The 25,100-nt window shown below is 43.7% G+C and overlaps 1 protein-coding gene across 1 annotated transcript; it reads right to left on the bottom strand.

The window, feature by feature from the left end:
• Positions 1 to 2,683: 2,683 nt before the first annotated feature.
• Positions 2,684 to 23,073, bottom strand: lysmd2 (LysM, putative peptidoglycan-binding, domain containing 2). The gene is made up of 3 exons (XM_039770319.1): positions 22,505 to 23,073; positions 15,190 to 15,536; positions 2,684 to 3,441 (listed from the first exon to the last, which is right to left on the bottom strand). The coding sequence occupies exons 1-3, from the start codon at positions 22,757 to 22,759 to the stop codon at positions 3,387 to 3,389; spliced, it is 657 nt and encodes a 218-aa protein (XP_039626253.1). The 5' UTR covers positions 22,760 to 23,073; the 3' UTR covers positions 2,684 to 3,386.
• Between the last annotated feature and the right edge of the window lie 2,027 nt (positions 23,074 to 25,100).

Below are 25,100 nucleotides of genomic sequence, written 5' to 3'. Positions count from 1 at the left end.
TGGCTAGAATGTCAGGTCATATGGCGCCCCCCTAACCCACCAATGTACAAGTAAAGGGACGTTACACTTGAGCACTGTGGACAGCTTGGGTCTCCATATTATAAAAAAGACATAGCAGCACTAGAGGAAGAGGAGGTCTGGGGAAGAGCGGCCAGGCTGATTAGGATGGATAGATAGATAGATAGATAGATATGAAAGGTGCTATATAATAGATAGAGATAGATAGATAGATAGATATGAAAGGCACTATATAATAGATAGATAGATAGATAGATAGGAAAGGCACTATATAATAGATAGATAGATAGGAAAGGCACTATATAATAGATAGATAGATAGGAAAGGCAATATATAATAGATAGATAGATAGATAGATAGATAGATACTATATAACAGATAGATAGGGAAGGCACTATACACGTATAACATAGATAGATAGATAGATAGTATACTAATGACAGACAGACAGCTAAATGAAAGGCACTATATAATAAAAGCCTAACACAGATAGAACTTTATTCATTAACCATTCACTGTCCTCTCAGTTGTGTCACATTTACCTTGCCACCCAAGGACACCGGAGGACATCACCTGTGCCACTAGATACCCGATGTGGGGAGCACCAACTGTGTAGGACTGTGGGTTACTTTTGTGTGTACCACAACCAAAGGCAGAGTCAAGGGCGTGTCGTTGTGCCAGTCTCACTAGACGACGACGACTTGTGCTCCTGGCATCGCACTGCCTGCAACAGGACCTTATTTATTAAGTGAGTCAGGAGGGCTCAGTGGCTTACGTGTTGCTGCCCTGCAGTACGGGCTGTGCTTCTCTGTGAAGTTCTCACCAGGTTGTCCGTTGCCAAACTTTCTGCTCCTGGCTTAGACTTCTTTTTACAAGCAAACATTCCACAGATCTGCATCTTGAATCGGTCGTAACGGTTAGTGTCTTTGTAGATTTTTGCCCGTTTGTCTCAAGCTGATGAGGTCTTTCCTCTGAACTTCTACACCAGTGATTTTTCAGGCATTGGGGACACTCTGGGAAGACCACCAAGCAGAACAGCTCCTGACCAGTGGCTGCTGGCAACCAGTCCTCTCTCAAACTCACCAAGATCTCATCTTCTAGTGCCCGTGGTCTTCCTGAGCTCATTTTAAAGTAACAGCCTGGATCCACTTGACAAATCCCCTTCAATCAGGTCACCTCCTGCTCTCCATTTGCTTAAACTGAAAAGGGCAACGCGTTCAGTCTCTCCTCATAGCTCACACCTCTCAGTCTGCAGAAATCCAAAGTACACCCGGTGACAAACAAACATCTATCTATCTATCGATCGATCTTCTACGAGGGACGTTCAAAAAGTTTCTGCCCTTTTTTTTTTTTAACTCTATTTATTAAGTATTTCAAAAACAAATCACATCACTTTCCTACATTGTCACCTTTGTTTGTGATGCAATTTTCCCAGCGTCGTACCAGCTATTTAATGCCCAATTACCACTCCTCCTGCCTTCACCACTTTCCAATGAAAATATAAAATTGCAGAAACTTTCTGAACATCCCTCGTAACTACCTATTATATAGTGCCTTACACATCTAGCCATCTGTTTATCATAATCACCCTTGTTCCTCTTCTCCAGTGCTGTTATGTCTTTTTAAAATTTTTTTGTAATATGAAGAGCAAAACTGTTGCCAGTGTCACATGGGTTGGAGAGGCATCCTGACTTGAGAAGATGATGGTTCCTTACCCAGACGGGAGGCTCCAAATAGACAGATGGGCATCCTGACCAAGAGAAAGGGAGGGGCCAGACCTGAAAGTGGCGGCCAGGTGGGATGGACAGACAGACAGCCAATCAGTTCTGAAAGACAATGCAGGGGATGTTTTACTCACCCAGGACGCTAGATGGCAGCAGCCCCAAATCAGTGCCCATTTGGGAACCCGCAGGGAATGCTGGGAGATGTAGTCCAGCAACACAGCCCTGTTGGGGACCACGGGTGCCACAACGGGACGCTGTTGGGAGATGCACTCCCCAATTTATGGGACTTCCACGTGATCTACAAGTACCTCCTTTGGGCAGTCATCCTGGTACCACAAGTACTCCCGGGTCTTTAATAAAAGGGACTGCACTTCCTTATCCAGGCGAGTCGGAGCTGGGAGGACATGGAGCAACACTCGACTGGAGGAGGGCAGTGCGGTGGCGAGAGATATTGTGCTTTTGCTACTTGTGGAATTGTGTCCTTTATTTGAAACCGGGACTCTCTGTTGGGGTTTCACCGCCCAGTTCTATCACAACATCCACATCACCTGCATGCCGGGGTAAAGACTCTCATTCCCATTCGATCAGAGAGCCTGTCCTTCTGATTTCTTTAATCGCGACATTGCATCTGGGCACAGAATCGCCCGTCAAATCTTCAGTGGCACTCACGGCGCACATTCAAAGGGCAATGCAGCTGGCCTCCATGCAGCGTTCTTGAGCGGAGTGGCTCAGCGCAACACTCGGACCACTGAAGGCAAAATCAGCAGACGACATTTCAAGTAAAACACCCCAGGTGAACACATGAAGCGTAATGACGTCACCCCAACTGATGAAAACAAAGCGAGTTAAAGAAAGAGACACAGGAATGTGGCAAGAGGTGACAAATGCCACAAAACGAGGGTCCGCTTGCATCTCCAAAGAAAGTACAAATCTTTTTTCTTATCTTCATAAGCATACCGGAATACTTTATTTTAAATAAAATCAGACACTTTAATATATACGCTATTGGTTTTTCAAAAGCAGAAAAGTTTTCAACAAAAGCACATTTTAAAAAAACAACAACAAAAAAAAAAAACAATAAAGCCAACCGTCTCTTGAAACGCGGCCCTCCTCGCTGAATCATATAAAACACAAGCAAATCAGAGTCCGACATTCCTGCACCCAACACACGCCAAGCTGTATGTACAAAAGTGGAAATGGCCTGGAAGACGCGACACCTGAAAGGACTTGAGATCGGACTGCCCTGGGCGGTAGGGGTCGGGGGGCCGCAGCGTGATCGCCCGCCAACATGCAAAATACACTTTGCGGGCTTTATGGAAGGTCGCTTTCAGTTCTACAGCATTGGAATTTGTAACTCGGCTTTCTACAAGCAGCATACTGGGAATTTCCAAAGAGTGGGAGCCGACGATCAGCCCTCTCGGTGAAGCGCATTCCCTTCGGTGAGATCAGGAATCCAGCGTCGGATGAAAACACAAAAAATAAGAACAAGGCAGACGCTAAAATTTTTGTTTCAGTGCAAACGTACACTTTACCGGGTTTGGTAAAAGCAAAAAAAAATAAAATAAAAAAAAAAAAGAATAAATAAATAGTCGTCCATAGTCCTGAACGGGTTAAAGTCTGTCAAGGTCCTCCGATGGCTTTTAGTTAATGACTACTGTGGTAGGATGAAGACTCATATGAACCTTCTTCTTCTTGTAGTCTGAAAAAGATTTGAAAGAGGTGTTAATGGTGGAGTTTACAAATCCGAACAGAAATAAATAGAACCCAACATCATAATCCAATAATACGAGGGTACATAAAAAAAATAATAAATTTGAACAATTTCAAGATGGACGCTGACACCATACAACTTGTTTGCAAAGGCTTATGGGAAGTCTGACCACATCCAGTGCTCTGCTGTTAGCCGAGCTGAAGTCAACGGGACTGGACCGTCACGACATTCACTTTGGGCCGAGGGAGTGAAATTCACCGGGCGTACGTGTCAGGGTTACACAGAGAATGTTTTACAATAAAAATCTAATCCGTCTTAATTGGGGATTTATTCCTAAAAAAAAAAAATAACGTGCTGTGCTTTCTCTTATCCGTTAAAATGAACCTCAATGAAAACCTTAAAAGTTGTCCACTGGCAGTTCTGAAAACGTCAGCCATTGTAAAAGCACACACGGCATAGGAGGCAGTGGCACGGGGCACCCGACACCTCAGGGTGGGTTTCCTGGCACCTGGTGGCCTGCAACACATTTTACGTCAATTCAATTTTATTCCAAACTCCTAAAATATACAAGGGTGACTCAAACATGATCCACACTCCGGTTATATTAAACCTTCTGTTGGCAGTCCGAGGTCCCTGTCTCCTCTGTGCCAGTGTGAACACGTTATGTCAGATCATTTGGAACTGAGGTGCGAGCAACAATGGCTGCCCCACTTGTGATTTGCATGAAAGAAGAGCGACGTGAAGTGATTAGTGAGGGCGAGGCTGGTGCCGATTTTTAACTAAGACTTTGTGCACGGTATGGAGAAAGTGTTTTGTCGCGAACAAGTGTGTAGTAATAGATCGAGACGTTCAAGGAAGGTCGCACAAGTATCAGCCATGAAGAAGGAGCCGGACGTCCATCCACGTCCACGACTGATGACAACCCTGAGCGTGCGCATGAAATGATTCTGTTGAACAGACGAGTGACAGTCGATGATGCGGCAAATCAGCCAATGGCTCTGCCTGTGCAAGAATCCACGACAGACTTAGCTTGCAAATGAAGCCCTACGAGGACGAGGATTCACTTCTGATGAAGAGGGGAAGCCAGCAGTGCATTTGTGGCTCACAGCTCAGCCAAAAACATTTTTTAATGAAAGAATACGAAAGCCTGTTGACAGATGGACATACTGTAGTGTACTGAAAAGCAGGAAGATTATGTCGAAAAATGAAGGACTCGTCTTTAATGAAAGTTGACTAAAATAAATTCTACAGCTGGAGTGCGGATCGTATTTGACTCACCCTCGTACACAGATCATTGATCTTGTACATTTCTGAAAATATCACGTCCAAAAAATGTTCACATCAAGATGTCGATTCATGTCTGCTTTGGAGGGGTGAGAGCACAGACAGATTTAAATTTTAGTATAGTTGGCAGGATTAGATAGATAGAGAGAGATAGAGAGATAGATAGATAGAGAGAGAGATAGAGATAGAGATAGAGAGAGAGATATGAAAGGCGCTATATGATAGATAGATAGATAGATAGATAGATAGATAGATAGATAGATAGATAGATAGATAGATAGATAGATAGATAGATAGATAGATAGATAGATAGGACACTATATGATAGAACTGAAAGTATATTTATATAAAAGATAGACAGAGAGAGATAGATAGGAAAGGCACTATATGATTGACAGATATACACACACAAATGCAGATGTGTTATTTCTGTGTTTTTAAAGTGCTACATAATAACTGCATTTAACTCTTTTCGATTTACTAATATTTATACTATTAACATTTCTGTATTAAAGCCATGGCTGCACGGCCATATTCAGTAATCATCTTCCGTATCGCACACAATGCATTAAACAAATGGGAGAAACAAAATAAGTTCTGTCAGAAGAGAAGGTGTAAACTGTCACTCTCACCCTGGCCTACACTATTAGCACTGACACTTTTAGCCCATTTGATTTCTTCCCCCAAAACCTGCCCCATACATCACTCCGGATTGCACTCGTGCTCATATTTTACATTAAGGAATATCTTATGCCATTCAAACCACCACCAATTTAATGGTCGATTTCTGGGTTAATCCAAGTCTACCCGCTGCCTCCGCAGTACTTGTCATCGTTTGGGATGAAACCCATTCTTTTCATATTCAATGCCATCTCCTTTGGCCTCATCTCCTACACCTTCATCTTGGTGCACCTCTTCATCTAATGATGCTCTGCCTTTCACATGTCACACTTGTGTGTCTGGGAGACCCCATCTTCCTGGCTCTGGTGAGGTAAGCAGTTTTACCTTGGGACAAGAGGTGGTGCTGATGCTAGCATAGTTTTCTCCTTCCTCATCCTCATTCAAGCAAAAAATAAACCACCCAAGAAAGATGACTGACCCCATCCCACTATCTAGAGAAAGCTCCAAAGAGAACCCCACCCACCTAGAGATAGCCCCTCCCACCCACCCAGAGAAAGCTCCGCCTTTCTGGCCTCAGCCCTATAAAGCCAGCCCATTCCCGAAGGGCGATTATCAGCTACTGAACTCCTGAAGGACAGACCTTCTGAACGCCTACCCGAGTGCTAACGCCTTTAAATATTGTTTTTATCTGAGCCATCTGTCGGTTGTCTTTTTTTGTTTTGATTTAGAAGGCCGGCCAGGTTGGCACCCCAAAGTTTTTCTATGAGATCCTCGACTTACCTGCTTATTCACCCCCAACTACTCACTACAAATTCTGACACCACCTTAACCAAATTCTCCCCCAATGACAACACTTATCGCCTCCTCACCAAGTCTTTCTCTTAACTCCATACTGTTCCTTTCAGGTTTGCTCGATGTCCCTCTTTCGTCTACCACGTCTCACTCCTACAGAGCATACTACTCATCACACAACTTTCAGTGAGAATTAGAGACCACTTTTGAAGTTAGAATGGGGGGCAGCCCACAGAATTTCTCCCACACACCTCTCAGCGTTGTGCCTCAAACAAATGTCACCCAAGCAGGAGGACTTCCCTATTTTCTCCAAAACAGCTCCATTGTGGTCATCACGAATCATGGCACCAGAGACCGGTAAAGTGTCACATGTCACTTAGAAGATGCAAGTAAGAACTGCACTGTAGTCTGTTTAGGTGGCAATAAGAACCCCATAAACCTAAAAATCACATCATGGGGATAGTGGAGTTGAAATGTTCAATGCCAGAGGCCACTCCAGATGCCAGCCCTTCTTTGTGCGTTGTTAAAAAAAAACAAAAAAAACAACAACAACAACTAAAGGGGCTGGTAGTCTTATTGTAAGTTTAAATATATGCCATTTGACTTTTTAATAAATAAACTGTTTAGAGAATCAACTTTATGGCGTTATTTCAGTGCCACTATTCTGAGCACACGTAAAAAAATATTGCAAGTGCAAGTGTTGCATTTTGAAGAGAAATTTATTTTGAGCGTACAAAAGCTGAATTTGAGTGAACAAAATTCATTGCTGCGTGCAAAAATGTATTTCAGTGTTTGCGCTTATCCATATACACACACACAATAGCACCCCCTCTCGCTCAGTTTTTTCATTTGCGCTTGCTCGCATGTGTGCTTGCGCCACAACATTCTCTGCTGCGAGCGCCAACTCTCTGTACACCGTTATAAGTGTGCCACAAAACCAACCAATCACAGACTTGGTTTCAAAAATTCTGATTGGCTCTTACGGTCTCCAATCAGCTCGCAAGCTGCTGCATTCCGGACACCGGAAACACTGTCCACTCAGCCTCGCTTCTTGCAGATAGAGGGAGTTTTGATTTACTCTGCAGCCAAAGAAGAGATGGCAGAATCAAATAATGGCTCCAATAATACTACACCACAGTATGCAACTACATTATACTACACCAACGATAGTCTTAACAAATAATATATTTTAAAATAAAATAATTAAAGATATTATCCAAATTGGGGTTTAATTGAGTTTAGTTGATTTAGCTACATTTCGGACTGTTTCCGGAATGCAGCAGCTAGCGAGCTGATTGGAGACCGTAAGAGCCAATCAGAATTTTTGAAACCAAGTCTGTGATTGGTTGGTTTTGTGGCACACTTATAACGTGTACAGAGAGTTGAGCTGCAGCAGAGAATGTTGTGAGCGCAAGCAACACATTGCGAGCAAACGCAAATGAAAAAACTGAGCGAGAGGGGGTGCTATTGTGTGTGTGTATATGGATAAGCGCAAACACTGAAATACATTTTTTGCACGCAGCAATGAATTTTGTTCACTCAAATTCAGCTTTTGTACGCTCAAAATAAATTTCTCCTCAAAATGCAACACTTGCACTTGCAATATTTTTTTACGTGCGCTCAGAATAGTGGCACTGAAATAACGCCATACAACTTGACAGAAAATCCAGCTGTGGCAATTGAAGCGCCGTTAACAAAAGTGGTACAGATGAAGTTTAGAGGGGCACTTAAGCTTAAGCAGGTCAGTTCTTTTCACTTGAATCGACTCGTAACTGACTGCAGTCCGGGAGTGATATAAAGCTGGTGGCTGCTAAATCCATGTGACGTTTATGTTTACAGACAGTGCACTTCAGGGCTGTCAGCTCGAATGTCACTACAGCTCGAGTATCCCTAACCCGAAATGCTCCAAAACATGAGCACCGACATGACATCACAAGTGGAAAATTCCACACTAGGGTTCTCTTTTATAAAAACGTTACTTGGATTCGGAGCGTGAAAATATGCTCATTCCAAAATGTGGATGAGGTAAACATTTAAAACTAGTTTTTTTTTTTGCCAAAGTTTTCAATAAATAAATATCACAAGGACAAAATACAGGGTGGGCCATTTATATGGATACACCTTAATAAAATGGGAATGGTTGGTGATATTAACTTCCTGTTTGTGGCACATTAGTATATGTGAGGGGGGAAACTTTTCAAGATGGGTGGTTACCATGGTGGCCATTTGAAAGTCGGCCATTTTGGATCCAACTTTTGTTTCTTCAATAGGAAGAGGGTCATGTGACACATCAAGCTTATTGGGAATTTCACAAGAAAAACAATGGTGTGCTTGGTTTTAACGTAACTTTATTCTTTCATGAGTTATTTACAAGTTTCTCTTTGTTTACAGCCATTAACATGTCGCAGAGGTTAACACGTAAGGAGCGGATAGAAATTGTGTTGATGTCTGGTGAACGCAGTAACCGGGTCATTGCAGCAGATTTCAATGCAAGACACCCTACGAGACCACCCATCTCCCATGCTACAGTTAGCAAACTGCTTGCTAAGTTTCCTGAAACTGGTTCAGTGTTGGATTTGCCAAAATGTGGATGCATGAAAACTGTCACTAATGAAGAAACATCAGTGGCTGTCCTAGCTTCATTCATCAAGAGCCCACAGTGTAGCACTCGCCGCATGTCACTGGAGAGTGGCATTAGTCGAACATCCCTTCGGCGGATATTAGCTACTCACAAATGGCACCCTTACAAACTCCAGCTACTGCAGCATCTCAACGAGGATGACCAGATCGGCGCACTGAATTTGCAGAATGGGCAAAACAAAAATTGGAACAGGACCCTCAGTTTACGCAGAAGATTTTGTTCAGTGATGAGGCAAACTTTTATGTGAATGGTGAAGTTAACAAACAAAACCCCCCCCTTAGACTTTTATCTTTGGGGTCATCTGAAGGCAATTGTCTATGCTGTGAAGATACGAGATGTGCAGCACCTGAAACTACGGATACTGGAAGCCTGTGCTAGCATTTCTCCTGCGGTGTTGCTATCAGTGTGTGAAGAGTGGGAGAAGAGGGTTGCATTGACAATCCAACACAATGGGCAGCACATTGAACACATTTTATAAGTGGTCAGAAACTTGTAAATAACTCATGAAAGAATAAAGTTACGTTAAAACCAAGCACACCATTGTTTTTCTTGTGAAATTCCCAATAAGTTTGATGTGTCACATGGCCCTCTTCCTATTGAAAAAACAAAAGTTGGATCCAAAATGGCCGACTTCAAAATGGCCACCATGGTCACCACCCATCTTGAAAAGTTTTCCCCCTCACATATACTAATGTGCCACAAACAGGAAGTTAATATCACCAACCATTCCCATTTTATTAAGGTGTATCCATATAAATGGCCCACCCTGTACTTCAAAATCATTACAATGCAACATTTAGTACATTCAGTCGCCTCACATTTGAGACACAAACAGACTCGCAGTGCGTCAATTTAAATAAAAACAGATGAACGAGACGATGACATTGCATTTATATAACGCTTGTTAAGCCCCTTACAGTGCTTTACATGAGGGTTGGGGGTACCAATGTACAGCACTCACCTGTGCATTCTTCTGCCAGTACGCTCACCTCACACTTTAATTATTAGGCGGTGAAGGGGTGAGAGAGAGAGACAGAGTTAGCCAATCAGGGACAGGGGATGATTAGGGGGCCAGAATGACGGGATTGGCACTTCAGCCTGGACACTCTGCTCTTTTCAAAGGATGTTCAGGGATCATTAGCATTAATAATCAATAAGCTGGATTACATAAATCAAAGCTAATAAAAACTTTCTTTCAACTACTGGAGAAAGTAGCACAAAAAAATGAAAGGTGATGCAAAACATTCAATTTTTTAAAAAGTATAAATAAAGAATCACCTGACCTTAAAGTATAGGTGCGGTATTTTTCCAGTCAAAGATATTTCATTACATTATATTGTGATAAAAAAAAAACCATTTTTACATCTGCACTATTTTAAGGGGACAAAGAATTCTGAACATTCCCTACAAGCAAATCTTAAGTGCTATTGTTTGGGACCAGATATATCTACCATTCAGTCGTGGTTTTGAACACAGCCATTACCAGACTACACTATCATACGCATGGTGCAGTGACAGAGACGCTGCCTCGCAGTACGGAGACGTGTCCTCCTTTCACGGAGTCTGCATGTTCTCCCTGCGTCTGTGTGGCTTCTACTCCCAGAGACAAGCAGGTTAGCTCAGGGGTCCTCAATCCCAGTCCTGGAGAGCCACAGTGGCTGCAGGTTTTTGTTCTGACCTGGTTGCTGAATTAGAAAGCAATTCTTGCCAATAAAGCACTAACAAGCTATGAAATTAAATGAACTCTGCTATGTCAGGTCATTCTCATATCCTAGATTTTCTTTCCCTTTCTATCATGCAACTGATTTGAAGGCTAAAATGGACGAGTAATTCTCAGTCCTTCACTTTTTCCTCTTCATTTTTCTTCCAAGTATTTAATTAAACCCAATAGTGCAGATAAATACACACAGGTGTAAATGTAAATAAGCTAAATGGAGAAATGCTGCTCTCTCTTGTCATTTGCATGTTATTGATAATAAGGAGCAATTCAAATAGCTGTTTAAGACAAAATTAAGCAAATAAGGGCTCAAAATCACTAAAGTGAAGCAGAAGTGTTACTTTAGCAATAAGTGCTTTTTATTAAGCAACTGGGTTGGAGCAAAAACCTGCAGCCACTGCGGCTCTCCAGGACCACCGTGATTGAGGACCCCTGGGTTAGGTGAACTGGCGACATGCTAAATTGGCCCGAGTGTGTGTGTGTGGTTGTGTTCACCTGTGGTGGTGCACTGGCACCCTGTCCAGGGTTTCTTCCTGCTTTGCACCCTATGCTAGCTGGGAAAAGGACCAGCACCCAAACAAGACCCTACATCACAGGCAGGTTAGGTGAAAGTGTGATGCTAATTTGATCCTAGTGTGTGTATGTGTGTGTGTTCACCCTTCAAAGGACTGGTATCCTGTCCAGGGTCTGTTCGTGCTTTGTGCCCTATGCTAAGCTCAAGCGCACGTGACCCTGGTCTGGGTTAGGCCCGCTAGAAGATGACACAACAGGAACATCATTACCAGTGAAGGCAGTGAGAACGTCCTCACTAATGGAAATGTTCAAATATGGCATCAGATCTGCTCGCTCAGCACTAGAACAACAATGCAGAAAAAGCAAGCAGTTCAGCACCAAAAGGACCCTAGAAGTGTAACCAATGAAGCTTAAACAACAAATAGCAGAATTGTTTACCTACAAATACAAAAAGAGCAGCAGTGCCAAGTGATTTTTATATTATTAGTGTGACCAGTAGGGGGCGTAGCAGCATCTCCAACCACAGACACAAGTCCCGTGATAATAAAGAAGGTTTAGTTTCTCAAATACCTTTTGAAAAGATTTCAACACTGGCATAAACACAACACACTTCTTCTTCTATTTCTTTCTCGCTTTCTTTGCCTCCACACCTCCCAGGTGAGCTTTGAGGAAGAAACCTCCGCCGAGGAAGACAGGACAAGTTCAATCAATTAGATTTTTATTCAGTCACAGACGAGTACCTCGATTCTACTTTGCAAGACAGAAAGGCAAAGTTACATTTTTCGATTGGCTTTTTATAATTTCTTCTTCCTTCCCCCTTCCCCTTATTTCTTAAAAATAAACATACCGTTTACTTAAGCAGTTTATTTTAGTACACTAATGGGCCATCTGTTCTTATTTTTTTCCACTTGTCAGATAGACCCTAAAGAAGGAAAGGTCATCTTTTCTGTGTCAAATAAGACACGTTTCTAAAGAAACTGGAAATTGTCCTTGGTCGGCTTACTGCACCGTCTTATGACAGACGCCTGTATGAGTAACCTGCCGTTACAGCAAAATGGCTGTGTCTCTTATTAACCCCAAGTAGCTTGCAAGCAGTTCATCTTTCTCTCACAGCTGACTTAACTTGCCTGAATGAGGCCGAGTGACTTCTTTGGTACTGGGGCATATCCTGCTGGAAGCACTTCCAGGTCAAGTGGAACTCCATGAAAGCAGAAAGCATAAATCCCTGCAGCACCCGTAGCACCCAACAGGGCTGCTCCACGGCACCACTGTTTCCAGTATGCCCTGTGGGAGTCCATTTGGGTACTGAGGCCCTAGGATATGGAGCCCTCACCAATCGCTCTGCCCTCACCAGGGCAAGTGTCCTTTATCTTGCCCTGTTGGGCTGCTAGCACACTCCACAACTTGTTAGCCCCTCCTGCCATCTTCACGGCAAACACAGAAAGTCACGTGCCTTTTCTTTCTCCTGCCTGGCCTATCTTGGCAGGGAAGCCAGCTGAGGCATGATGGGCCATCTATGCCATTAGTCGGTTAAAACAACTTCAAATCTGCAGCAATTTCAACCTTAATTTTGTGACTGGAAGTTAACACAGGAGTTTCACTTCCATAACTTCAAAAGCCACAATTGAGCAATCTGAGAGTAGAACGGTTCGCCGCTCCAGTCTCATTCCTCAAAGCAGCAGCTCCGTGATCAGGCACAACTGAAACGAAACAAACACTTCCCCCTCAGTAATCTCTGCTATGACTGGTCCTCACCCAATACCTTCAAGTCAGGCACTGAAATAAAACGTGTAATTGTGAAAAAGTCCTCCGTGTGTCAAAACAGATGAAAGTTTTAGAGAACAGCGTGTCGTCTTTCAAGAGATTGAACCCTCACACGTGAGTGAGAAGCTAAATTCTGAGGATTTGCATTCATACTGCCATTTGGCTCACAGCTCTATTTCCACATCCTGTGAGGCTGCGTGTGTTTATGAGGAAAAGTGAAATAACTTACAGTAGGTTGTACCCGACTGGCTAGGAGGGGAGGATAAAGCTGCAGTATGCCCTTCGTTTAATTAAAATTCACAGCGGCAAAGTACAGTATTAAATAAACTGCAACAAAACTGATCTCCTGCAAATTGGCACAAAAGCGCAACTTAAGAAAATGAGCTCCTTTTCAATTACTCTGCGATGACCTCTTCAGACGTTCTTCTGCTGAAAGGGTTCACGGTGTAAAGTTTTATTCCTCCCTTTCTTAATCCACCCACATAAACCACATGAAGAAACTTTCTTACTTCCACCTCCCGTCACATATCCCGTGTTTGCTCCTTCCTCTCCTTTTCTAAGGCTGAGAGACATGTCCATGCTTTTGTCACATCCTGAATCGATTATTGGATTCACAGTTGATTCAAAACTCCGCCTCAAGAGTCCTGACACGGACCACCAACACCGAAAACATCACAGCCATCCTGCTTCGCCTTCACTGGCTCCCTGTGTCTCACAGGATCCAATATATTAATAACCTACAAGGCTCTCACACCGGACTACACCAGTGACCATCGCCATCACTCTGCTCCTGTTCTCCCACGAAGGTCCTCTGGTTCTGGCCACCTTGATGTGCCCCACACTAACCTGCACTCTATGGCTGACGGGGGCCTTCTGCTGTACGGCGCCCAGAGCTCACTAAATTAATAAGATCAGCCGACTCCATTCATTCTTTTAAAAAACAACTTAAAACTCAGCTGTTCAGGAAGGCTTTTAACTTAACCAAATAGTCTGCCCTTTCTTTTAGTTTACCTCTCTGTCCTGATGCTCAGGATAACACGTGTGCGTGTGTGTGTGTGTGCGTGTGTGTGTGTGTGTGTGTGTGCTAAATCATGTTAATCTGCTCAGGCATTTCTTCCAGTATTGAATTTAGCATAATAATCTGGTTTGATTTTCTTTTATTCGATTTAATGCTTCATATACCCAGCATTTATCTGTGTGGTGTTCTACGCAGAAAATATTTGCATCCGATGTTACATATACCCTGTTGATCTTTCTGAGACTCTGTAAATGTGAATTTCCCCTTGGGATTAATAAAGTACCTATCTATCTATCTAAAGTGCCTTGAGAATAGGAACGGCACTATACAAATAAAAGAGTGCATTACAAATTGAAATATTTCATGCAGAGCTTTCAGAGGTAATACAAGTCAATACTATACTGTGTATACTTACATAGAAGTCGGGTCTTGAAACCTGAAAAATCCCCGACCCCGACTTATATGACCGTTCAAAAATCCATCCATCCATTATCCAACCCGCTATATCCTAACTACAGGGTCACAGGGGTCTGCTGGAGCCAATCCCAGCCAACACAGGGCACAAGGCAGGAAACAAACCCGGGCAGGACGCCAGCCCACCGCAGGGTGCACACAAACACACCCACACATCAGGCACACGCCAGGGACAATTTAGGATGGCCAACGCACCTAACCTGCATGTCTTTGGACTGTGGGAGGAAACCCACGCAGACACGGGGAGGACATGCAAACTCGGGTCTCCTAACTGAAAGGCAGCAGCGCTACCACTGCGCCACCATCTTCAAAAATGCGACCCTTAAATTTTATTTTTTTACATCTTCTTACCTCCTCCAATCTCACACCAGTTTCTCAGACACATCGAATTTTGTTGCAGCAGCGCAGTTACTAATTTCTTTCGCTACTTCATCGACTTTTAATTTAAAACCAGCCTCATATGTTCTTCTGATCGAACGCTCCATTGAAGATAAGGGATGTTCTTACGATAAAGGTGTACGAGGGTGTGAGATACAAAAAAAACACAAAACAGTGTAAACGTGGCTTCGGAATAGTTTGGGTATCACCGTGTGGTCATGTAGGCACAATACATAGAAATAAAAGGCCGTGTGATCTATGGTTGCTCTCTCAGGTGGGCGTTAGCTCTTGGACCAATAGTGTGAGCTTTCCGCATTCGAATTATACGACCGACATTATAAAATACCAGAAATTACACTGTAAAATCAAATCCCGACTTATCCGCGTAAGAACTTAACTACGAGTATATATGGTAGTTGGGGGAAAAAAAAAAAATAGCAGAACAGCTTAAACAAACTTCAACTACAACAAAAGAAAAAATGTACACACGGTGCGAGACAAAAAATGCGCCATTCTTTTATCAGTTCTTCTTACCTGACGTCTTCCTCTTTCAGCCTCTTTGCTGCCTGCTTTGATAACTTAATCTGCAAGTCCAGTCTGTGTAAATAATCTTTGGCTGACAGTTCCTCAGGTTCAGTTGGTCGACTGTCAGGTTCCTGAGGGCTCGGGGAAGCAGAGGAAGTATCACCCTCTTCTGCCATCGCGGTAAGCCCTCTGTCGTTGGCAGCACAGCACTCGCTTCCTTCGCTTTCTGGAGACTCCAGTGAATTCAGTCCATTGAACAGAGAGCACTTCTCCGAAATAACAGGAATATGAAGACTCTTCCTTAAAAACATGCAATCGTTGCTAAAAAGTTTGTTGGCCCTTTTAATTTGCTCCATCTGTAAGAAAGTGGGGAAACAAATATTTTTATTTTTTTGAAGGAAATATCTAAAATAGTGATCATGTTTGCATATTTTGTACATTGAACTCAAAGTTGTACAGCCAACTTATTTCAATTAGAAAAGTCTAAATGTTCTACTTTAGCATTTTGTTGAAATCATCCACAATATATTTCAAAGAAGGAAATCTACAGCACCTTTAATAAATATTATGTATGAAATATGGTTAACATGCCACCACATGAAAAATAAACTCATTGAGTATTTCAACTCTACCAAATATGAAAATGTCATTAAAACAGTGAGGACAACGCAACTGTCATAGTTTGGAATGCACCTAAACTTCTCACAAATTATACTAACAATTTATTTTGGGAACCAGTAATTAAAATACAAATTTGTAAGGTCCAGGTCGCGTTAGAGATGGAAAAATGGGCAAGCCTCTAAAGTTCGGAGGACAGGCACCTCGCTTAATATGTGTCATGCGCGGTGCATTTGAGAGGCTTGCTGTGCAGGCTCATCTGACTACTCACTGATGGCAACAAATCTCCCATTTCTACCACGGCCCTGAGAAACCGCCCACGGAGGGGACTGACTCCGCCCCCTCCACTATAAAAGGGCATGGCGCGTCCCACTCAGGAGATAGCAGGAGGATGACTGGAGCCCCTACCTGAAAGCAAAGTTCCATGGAACGATGCCCCTTATTTAAGTTTTGTTAACCCGCTTTTCATTTTTTGCTTCATCAAGGGCCTGCTTTGGTTAAGAACTGTGCATTTATGAAAAAGGACAACCCTGTCGGTGGCCCGACACTTCCTCCATAACCAGTTTACTCCCTTGGTTGACATGTTATTAACAATTGAGGCAGTTTTTTTGTTAAACCCATCTCCCTACAAACAAAGAGAAGTTATGTTTCATTCATCATGTCACAGAGCTGGAATCGCACCGGAGTCATTTGCAACTTCCGTGTGCTCGCCCTACCCAAGTAGGAAAGTAATGCCGAGTTACGATATATTCGTCATACGGTGGAACTGGGAAGTCAGAAGTCGCCGCTGCATCCTTTGCAACTCCCATATGTTCGTACTACCCAGGTGGGAAAGTACACCCATGACAGCTGGCGTTTCTGCAACAAACACTAACTAATAGTTCTGCCGTTCAGATCGACAAAGAAACTGACGAGCAAGAAAGGTGCAAGAAGGTATGTTATGTCTAAAAAAGATTTTTATGCTCTTGGAGACAACAAATAGTACAACTGGAAGCTGCAATTAAAAAAAAACTGCACAAAGCAACTACTGAGCAAAATGTATGATCAGTAGCGCATATTAGGGTAACCTCATTTACTCCATTACTGTTCGTTCTGGTAATGTTAACATTTACCTTCTCGATATTCCGTATTATGGATTAAGGTGATCATCCATTTAAAGTAAATAGTTCTAACAAACAGATTAAACCCATAAAGTGTTACTGTAATTCCTTTCCAGGGAGCACAGCGCCATTTTGGACCGATGTCATAACTTGAAGTCAGAGAAAGTAGGACTTGAAACACCAGCCCAGTGTTTGGTTTGCAGGAGTTTGAGGCACATTTTCTTTGTGACACAGGAAATTATGAGTTGCAAGTTTTCGTTTTTTTTTTTTTTAGCCTGGAAGCAAAACTTGGTTTCGACTCAAGTGTGTTTAGATAAGTCGGCCATTTCTGATTCAGGTTCAGTCTCTCCGGGCCCCAGTGCAGTCGGTGCACGGCCAAAATCAGCTGCACCAATGCAGCCACAGGGTGAGTGAACAACAGTGCGATGGGGGTCGAACAGGTGAACATTTAGTCCCTTAGCAGTCCTCACCTGTCCTATCTTTAAAGCTCTTTAAATGTTACTTGACATCTACCACATGCCGGGAGAAGCGTTCAGCCTGAGCTGCAACAACAGCACATTTGGTGAAGCCAAGGCCCACAAATAACTGTTGCTCTGACGTCACATCTGATGAAGACCATGGAGCGGCTGCTGCTTCACCACCTGAGGCCACAGGTCCGCCACGCCCTCGACCCTCTGCAGTTCGCATACCAGGAGAAGGTGGGAGCGGAGGATGCCATCATCTATATGCTTCATCGATCCCTCTCCCACCTGGACAGAGGCAGTGGTGCTGTAAGAATTATGTTTTTGGACTTCTAGCCTTCAACACCATCCAACCTCTGCTCCTTAGGGATAAGCTGACTGAGATGGGAGTAGACTCACACCTGGTGGCATGGATTGTGGACTATCTTACAGACAGACCTCAATATGTGCGTCTTGGGAACTGCAGGTCTGACATTGTGGTCAGCAGCACAGGAGCACCGCAGGGGACTGGACTTTCTCCGGTCCTGTTCAATCTACATACATCAGACTTCCAATACAACTCGGAGTCCTGCCACGTGCAAAAGTTCACTTGTGACACTGCTATGGTGGGCTGCATCAGGTGTGGGCAGGAGGAGGAGTACAGGAAGTTAATCAAAGACTTTGTTAAATGGTGGGACTCAAACCACTTACATCTTAACACCAGCAAGACTAAGGAGCTGGTGGTGGATTTTAGGAGGCCCAGGCCCCTCATGGATCCTGTGATCATCAGAGGTGACTGTGTGCAGAGGGTGCAGACCATTAAATATCTGGGAGTGCAGCTGGATGACAAATTGGACTGGACTGCCAATACTGATGTTCTGTGTAAGAAAGCTCAGAGCAGACTATACTTTCTGAGAAGGTTGGCATCCTTCAACATCTGCAGTAAGATTCTGCAGATGTTCTACCAGACGGTTGTGGCGAGTGCCCTCTTCTACGCGGTGGTGTGCTGGGGTGGCAGCATAAAGAAGAGGGACGCCTCACACCTGAACAAACTGGTGAGGAAGGCAGGCTCTATTGTAGGCATGGAGCTGGACAGTTTAACATCTGTGGCAGAGCGACGGGCACTAAGCAAAGTCCTGTCAATCATGAAGAATCCACTGCATCCACTGAACAGGATCATCTCCAGACAGAGGAGTAGCTTCAGTGACAGACTTTTGTCACCGTCCTGCTCCACTGACAGACTGAGGAGACCCCACACTATGCGACTCTTCAATTCCACCCGGGGGAGTAAATGCGAACATTAATTTTATTTTAATTCTTTTCATTTTTATTACTATTTAATATTGTTTCTTTGTATCAGTATACTGCTGCTGGAGTATGTGAATTTCCCCTTGGGATTAATAAAGTATCTATCTATCTATCTATCTATCTGACGATTCTGAAAGTTACAGTAATACCTTTACAAGCCATGTTTTATTTTTTTAAATTACTACAATATGTAATTTGTAGGGTGGCACTGCTGCCTCGCAGTTAGGAGACCTTGGTGTTCGCTTTCCGGGTCCTCCCTGTGTGGAATCTGCGTGTTCTCCCCGTGTCTGCGTGGGTTTCCTCCCACCGTCCAAAGACATGCAGGTTAGGTGGATTGGTGTGTGTGTGTGTGTGCCCTGCGGTGGGCTGGCGCCCTGCCCGGGGCTTGTTTCCTGCCTTGTGCCCTGTGTTGGCTTCCAGCAGACCCCCCGTGACCCTGTAGTTAGGATATAACAGGTTGGACGATGGATGGATGTAATTTGTATTTATTTATATTACCATATGCACCTTACAAGTATTTGTATTTTATTTACTTTTTCATTTCTTTAGATTTTTTTTTTCTACATTTACTTTATCCTATTGATGTTTTTCTATTTTCTTATTAAAGGTGTATACATTGCTGTGTTTTATTTAATCTGTTTTAAGAAAATTAAAATGAAGGATCTGTGCGTATTCAATCCTTCCTGTTTATTTTTTTTTTAATTTATGCTTTGCCCAAGTTTTGCCAGGTCTGCGGTTTTTTCACCCAACTGGGTTTATTTTTGGATTGTTTGTCTGTGTGGAAAAATGGGCTTTCACAGGCTGCAGTTTTTTTGGACTACGTTTTAAAACAATAGAAAAATCTGGATGAGAACAGGCCACTCAGCCCAACAACGGCTGCCAATTCTATCTGTGCCATTCTTCTAAAATAACATCAAGTCGAGTTATGAAGGCCTCCGAAAGTCCTACGGTCTACCACACTACTTGGTCTCATATTCCAGGTGTCTCTGGTTCTCTCTGTAAAGAGAAACTTCCTAATGTTTATGTGAAATTTACCCTTAAATTGCCAACTGTGTCCCCGTGTTCTTGATGAACTCATTTTAAAGTCACAGCCTCAATCCACTGGACTAATTCCCTTCATCATTTTAAACACTTCAGTCAGGTCTTCTCTTAATCTCCTGTAAAGGCTCAGCTCTTTTAATTTTTACCTCATAACTCATCCCCTGTAACCCTCAATCAGCCTCGTCACTCTTCTCTGGACCTTCTCTAGTGCTGCTATGTCCTTTTTGTAGCCCAGAGACCCAAACTGCACACAGGACTCCAGATGAGACCTCGCCAGTGTGCTATAAAGACTGAGCAGAACCTCCTGTGACTTGTACTGCACACATCAAGGCGCTATATAACCTGACACTCTGTTAGCCTCCACAATGGCTTCTGAACAGTTGATAGTGACAATTCTAATACAACTCTTAAGTCCTTCGCATAAGGGATACTTTCCAGTTTCAGACCCCCCTTTGTGTATTCATGCCTAACATTTTCACTTCCAATATGTAATACTTTACATTTACTGAGATTAAATATCATCTGCCACAGTCTGAATGCTGTCCAAGTCCCACTGTGATGATTCAACACATTCGAGATTATCTGCCAATCCCCCTAGCCTGGTATCATCTGCAAACAGAACCAACTTGGTATTTACTCCTAGTCACATCATTTACATGTACGAAAAATAGCAGAGCCCCAGCACTGACCCCTGCTGGCACCACTCTTAACATCAGCCAGTTCTGATAAGGTCCCTCACAACATAACCCTCCAATTGTATGAGGAAGTCGGGACTGGCAGAGAAGTATGTAAGAGTTGTACAGGATATGTACGAGGGAAGTGTGACTGTGGTGAGGTCTGCGGTAGGAGTGACGGAGGTGGGATTGCATCAAGGATCGGCTCTGAGCCCTTTCTTCTTTGTAATGGTGATGGACAGGTTGAGAGATGAGATTAGACAGGAGTCCCCATGGACTGTGATGTTTGCTGATGACATTGTGATCTGTAGCAATAGTAGGGAGCAGGATGAGGAGACCCTGGAGAGGTGGAGATCTGCTCTAGAGAGGAGAGGAATGAAGGTCAGTAGGATCACCAAGACAGAATACATGTGTGTGAATGTGAGGGATTGTCAGAGTGGTGAGGATGAGGGAGTAGAGTTGGCAAAGGTGGATGAGTTTAAATACTTGGGATCAACAGTACAGAGTGATGGGGATTGTGGAAGAGAAGTGAAGAAGAGAGTGCAGGCAGAGTGGAATGGGTGGAGAAGAGTGTCAGGAGTGATCTGTGACCGACGGGTATCAGCAAGAGTGAAAGGGAAGGTCTACAGGACGGTAGTGAGACCAGCTATGTTATATGGGTTGGAGACGGTGGCACTGACCAGAAAGCAGGAGACAGAACTGGAGGTGGCAGAGTTAAAGATGTTAAGATTTGCATAGGGTGTGACGAGGATGGACAGGATTAGAAATGAGGACATTAGAGGGTCAGATCAGGTTGGTCGGTTGGGAGACAAAGTCAGAGAGGTGAGATTGTGTTGGTTTGGACATGTGCACAGGAGAGATGCTGGGTATATTGAGAGAAGGGTGGTAAGGACAGAGCTGTCAGGGAAGAGGAAGGTCTAAGAGAAGGTTTATGGATGTGCTGAGAGAGGACATGCAGGTGATGGGTGTAACAGAACAAGATGACAAGGACAGAAAAATATGGAAGAAGATGATCCGCTGTGGCAACCCCTAATGGGAGAAGCCGAAAGAACAACATAACCTTCCAATTCATGACTTATGGTGCTAGGTACCCTATCAGAAATGTGCCATTTTTGGCCATATCTCAACCACCACATTTTTACAATGTTTTCATCCATTGGCAGCCCTTCCCCTGCTCTTTGCACTTGGATACCATCATAAAATCACCGAAGGGGGCCACGTTGTTTGATGGTACTGTATACACACATTCTATCACTGAAATATCTTTGAGAGGCCACCTTGCAGCCCGGGCTTTGACGGTTTCTATCTAGCCCTCACCTTCCGACACTGCAATCCAGGCCCAGAACCCCCTGCCTTTCCAGCTCCAGTCTCACTTTGTCTACCTCAGCTATTGTTTGAGTGCAAATGTGCTATTTTTAAGCTGTCCTTGGGTTATAAATTTTTTTAAGGACCTGGCAACCCTTCTTTGCACTAATATAATATATTTTACTATGTTGAGACTTGGGGAAAGTGGGGGTTGGAGGGCTTCATGGAGTTTTGTTTTTTTTTTAACCTGCTGCTGCCCCCCACGAATAACCACTTCATGTAACTAGAGGCACATCAAAATACCCAGCGTTATATTTATTGTATAAAAGTGTACTTGGCCAATCAATGTGATTCTGATAAATATAGCATGATTAAATATTGAAAATGTGAAGGGTAACGTTTCGCTCCTGTACCATTAAGTCCACCTAAATACATTTTAAAAAATGCTACACAAATACTGGATGATGGAGTGTGCGCCTTCTTCACGATCTCGTCCTGCTCCATACACCCGCCGCACCTGGACAGGTGTGCACTGGATGAGGCCACTCGCAAATCTTTTACCGTTAATTAATAAACACTGCGGAATTGTGGATTTACTTCTTATTAGTCATTCCTTCCTTCTTTTTTTCCCTTTCGTTTTAGCGCTGATATTTGCCGATAATATAAAAGATCAATGCTTACGCACAAGTTTTTCCCGGAGGTCGAAGGCCCAATGGCGGCTACCGTGCGCATCCTCGAGACTTCCACGGGTTTATCTCTCCCCCCGATAAGCCAACGGATGAAAGAGCGAAAGGAGATGCGAGGCGCGGGCGAATAGGCCCGGAAGCCGCGCTCTTACCGTCACTCCGTATTTCAGTGCGATGCCCTGCAATGTGTCGCTGGTGCTGACGCGGTGCTCGATGTACTTCTCCGCCAGCGGTGCCGTCACGCTGGCCGTGCTGCCGTAAGAGCGGGTCTTAGTCCGGGCCAAGCTTTGCGATAACTCCGTTTCGGACTCCTCCGAACCTGAGCCCGACCGGGACCGGGGGAAAACGGGCTGCCCGCACCGAGCACCTCCATCCCGTAGCGGCAGCACCGGGGAAAACTCCGCCATTTTCTTTTCAATCGATACTGAGGAGCCTCTCTGTCTATTTGGCTGGCTGGCACTCGCCCCTCTCTCGCGCAGTGCCTCGGCTGGATGGCTGACTGACTCGCTCGCTCAATTCCCAGCAAGCCCGTCTTCACTACGGCACGTCACGATGATAAACTGAAACTCATCCTGAGTTGACTTTCTTGTCCAGCATACTTCTTGCCGCCGCTGACGTTGGTTCATTCAGCGAAAAAGAGTAGACGACGTGCTGCTGTCCATCATGTGTGTATGACGGACAGGAAGCACAGCAGTGCGCTGTCAGAAGGAGCAGCTCGCGCCTCAAAACTGCAGAAACGCACCGAGAACTTAATGGGTTTGCTCTGCTGCCATCATCTTTACTTTGTGCAGAGCTGCGCAGGACGGCATTATCAGCACCGTTCGATAATCTTTTTTTTTTTTGTCACCCCTCTCTTGTTTAGTGAATGGCCACGGGGAGTTGAATCTAATCTGCGATGAAAGAAAATAGCCCAGACTGGGTGGTCTGGTAATGCCAGCCTGCCCCAGGGTGCACTCAAGTACACCGGACCTGCTCAGAGTTTTACCAACAATCAAACAATCATTTTGTGTTTATAAACCCCGGGAGAATCGGCAAACGTTATGTAGATGGCACCCAAGTCAAGCATAGAACCTGGGTGCAAGAATTCAATGGCAGCCAGTGCTAGGTTATTATACACCCTAGGCCAAGTTTTTTAGTGTGCCAACTGACTGTTCGGTAGCTAACCCGTGCAAGCTGGGTTTTTCTCCCTCATGATCTGCGCCCTAGGGGTAAATGCCTAATAAGTCTTAATGGTTCCGCTGGCTCTAATTTCTTCTCCCCAATTCCTAAAGTAGTTCACACTTACAGATTACCAAAACATCTACAATACAAATATAGAAAGCTGCCAGCTGCTTGGAGTGATTTGGTCATCCAGTGCTGCCATAGCTCCGAGCAGATACCATGCGCCCAATCATTGTTTATTCCATATTAAATAAAAAAAATAAAACTTTGCTTTAGAGTTTTGATTTCAAATAATAACACAAATGAAAATGGCATGGACAAAAATAATCTTTAGAGGCAATCACTGCACTGAGGCGATTCCTGGAGCTCTCCATGAAACTTCTGCACCTGTCCACAGTGGCCCACTCGACCTGAGCAAACTGCTCCAGCTGTGTCAGCTTTGAAGGGGGTTTTCTCAAGACTGTACGGTTCAGTTTTTTCCATTGATATTCGATAGGATTTAAATCAGGGCTCATACAGTAGATGGCCACTTTCGAATATTCCAAAGTTTTGTTGTTAGCAATTCTTGGATTCTTTGAGCTGTGTGTTTTGTCTCCTTATCCTGTTAAGTGGATCCATGACCTGCAACTCAGCCGGAGCTTTCTGACACTGGACGGTATGTTTCACTCCAGAATGTCTTGATAAGACCTGAGATTTCATTCTTCCCTGTACAGACTCGAGTCATCCTTTGCCAGATGCAACACAACAGCCCCAAAGCATAACCAAACCTCCTCCATGTTTCACAGTAGGTATGATGCTCTTTACTTTGAGAGCTTAATTTTTTTGTCTGTGGACATAGAGCTGATGTGACTTGCCAAAAAAGCTCCAGTTTTGTCTCATCTGTCCAAAGGACATTCTCCAAGAAGGACTGTGGCTTGTCAATATACAAACCGGATTCCAAAAAAGTTGGGACACTAAACAAATTGTGAATAAAAACTGAATGCAATGATGTGGAGATGGCAAATGTCAATATTTTATTTGTAATAGAACGTAGATGACAGATCAAACGTTTAATCCGAGTAAATGTATCATTTTAAAGGAAAAATATGTTGATTCAAAATTTCACGGTGTCAACAAATCCCAAAAAAGTTGGGACAAGTAGCAATAAGATGCTCAGAAAAGTAAATTTGAGCATAACGAAGAGCTGGAAGACCAATAAACACTAATTAGGTCAATTGGCAACATGATTGGGTATAAAAAGAGCTTCTCAGAGTGGCAGTGTCTCTCAGAAGCCAAGATGGGTAGAGGATCACCAATTCCCACAATGTTGGACAGAAAGATAGTGGAGCAATATCAGAAAGGTGTTACCCAGCGAAAAACTGCAAAGACTTTGCATCTATCATCATCAACTGTGCATAACATCATCCGAAGATTCAAAGAATCTGGAACAATCTCTGTGCGTAAGGGTCAAGGCCGTAAAACCATACTGGATGCCCGTGATCTCCGGGCCCTTAAACGACACTGCACCACAAACAGGAATGCTACTGTAAAGGAAATCACAGAATGGGCTCAGGAATACTTCCAGAAACCATTGTCAGTGAACACAAT

The sequence above is a fragment of the Polypterus senegalus genome, chromosome 12 (genome assembly GCF_016835505.1).
Source record: "Polypterus senegalus isolate Bchr_013 chromosome 12, ASM1683550v1, whole genome shotgun sequence".
NCBI classification, from domain to species: Eukaryota; Metazoa; Chordata; class Cladistia; order Polypteriformes; family Polypteridae; genus Polypterus; species Polypterus senegalus.
Note: the sequence above shows the minus strand (reverse complement) of the source record. Positions and strands in the feature narration are given on the sequence as shown.

Coding starts and splice junctions, on each gene's coding strand:
- lysmd2 (XM_039770319.1), bottom strand. CDS start 22,759: ATGGCGGAGTTTTCCCCGGTGCTGCCGCTACGGGATGGAGGTGCTCGG. Junction 15,537..22,504: donor CACTGAAATACGGAGTGACG/GTAAGAGCGCGG, acceptor ACTTTCTTACAG/ATGGAGCAAATTAAAAGGGC. Junction 3,442..15,189: donor CTGAAAGAGGAAGACGTCAG/GTAAGAAGAACT, acceptor AATCTTTTTCAG/ACTACAAGAAGAAGAAGGTT.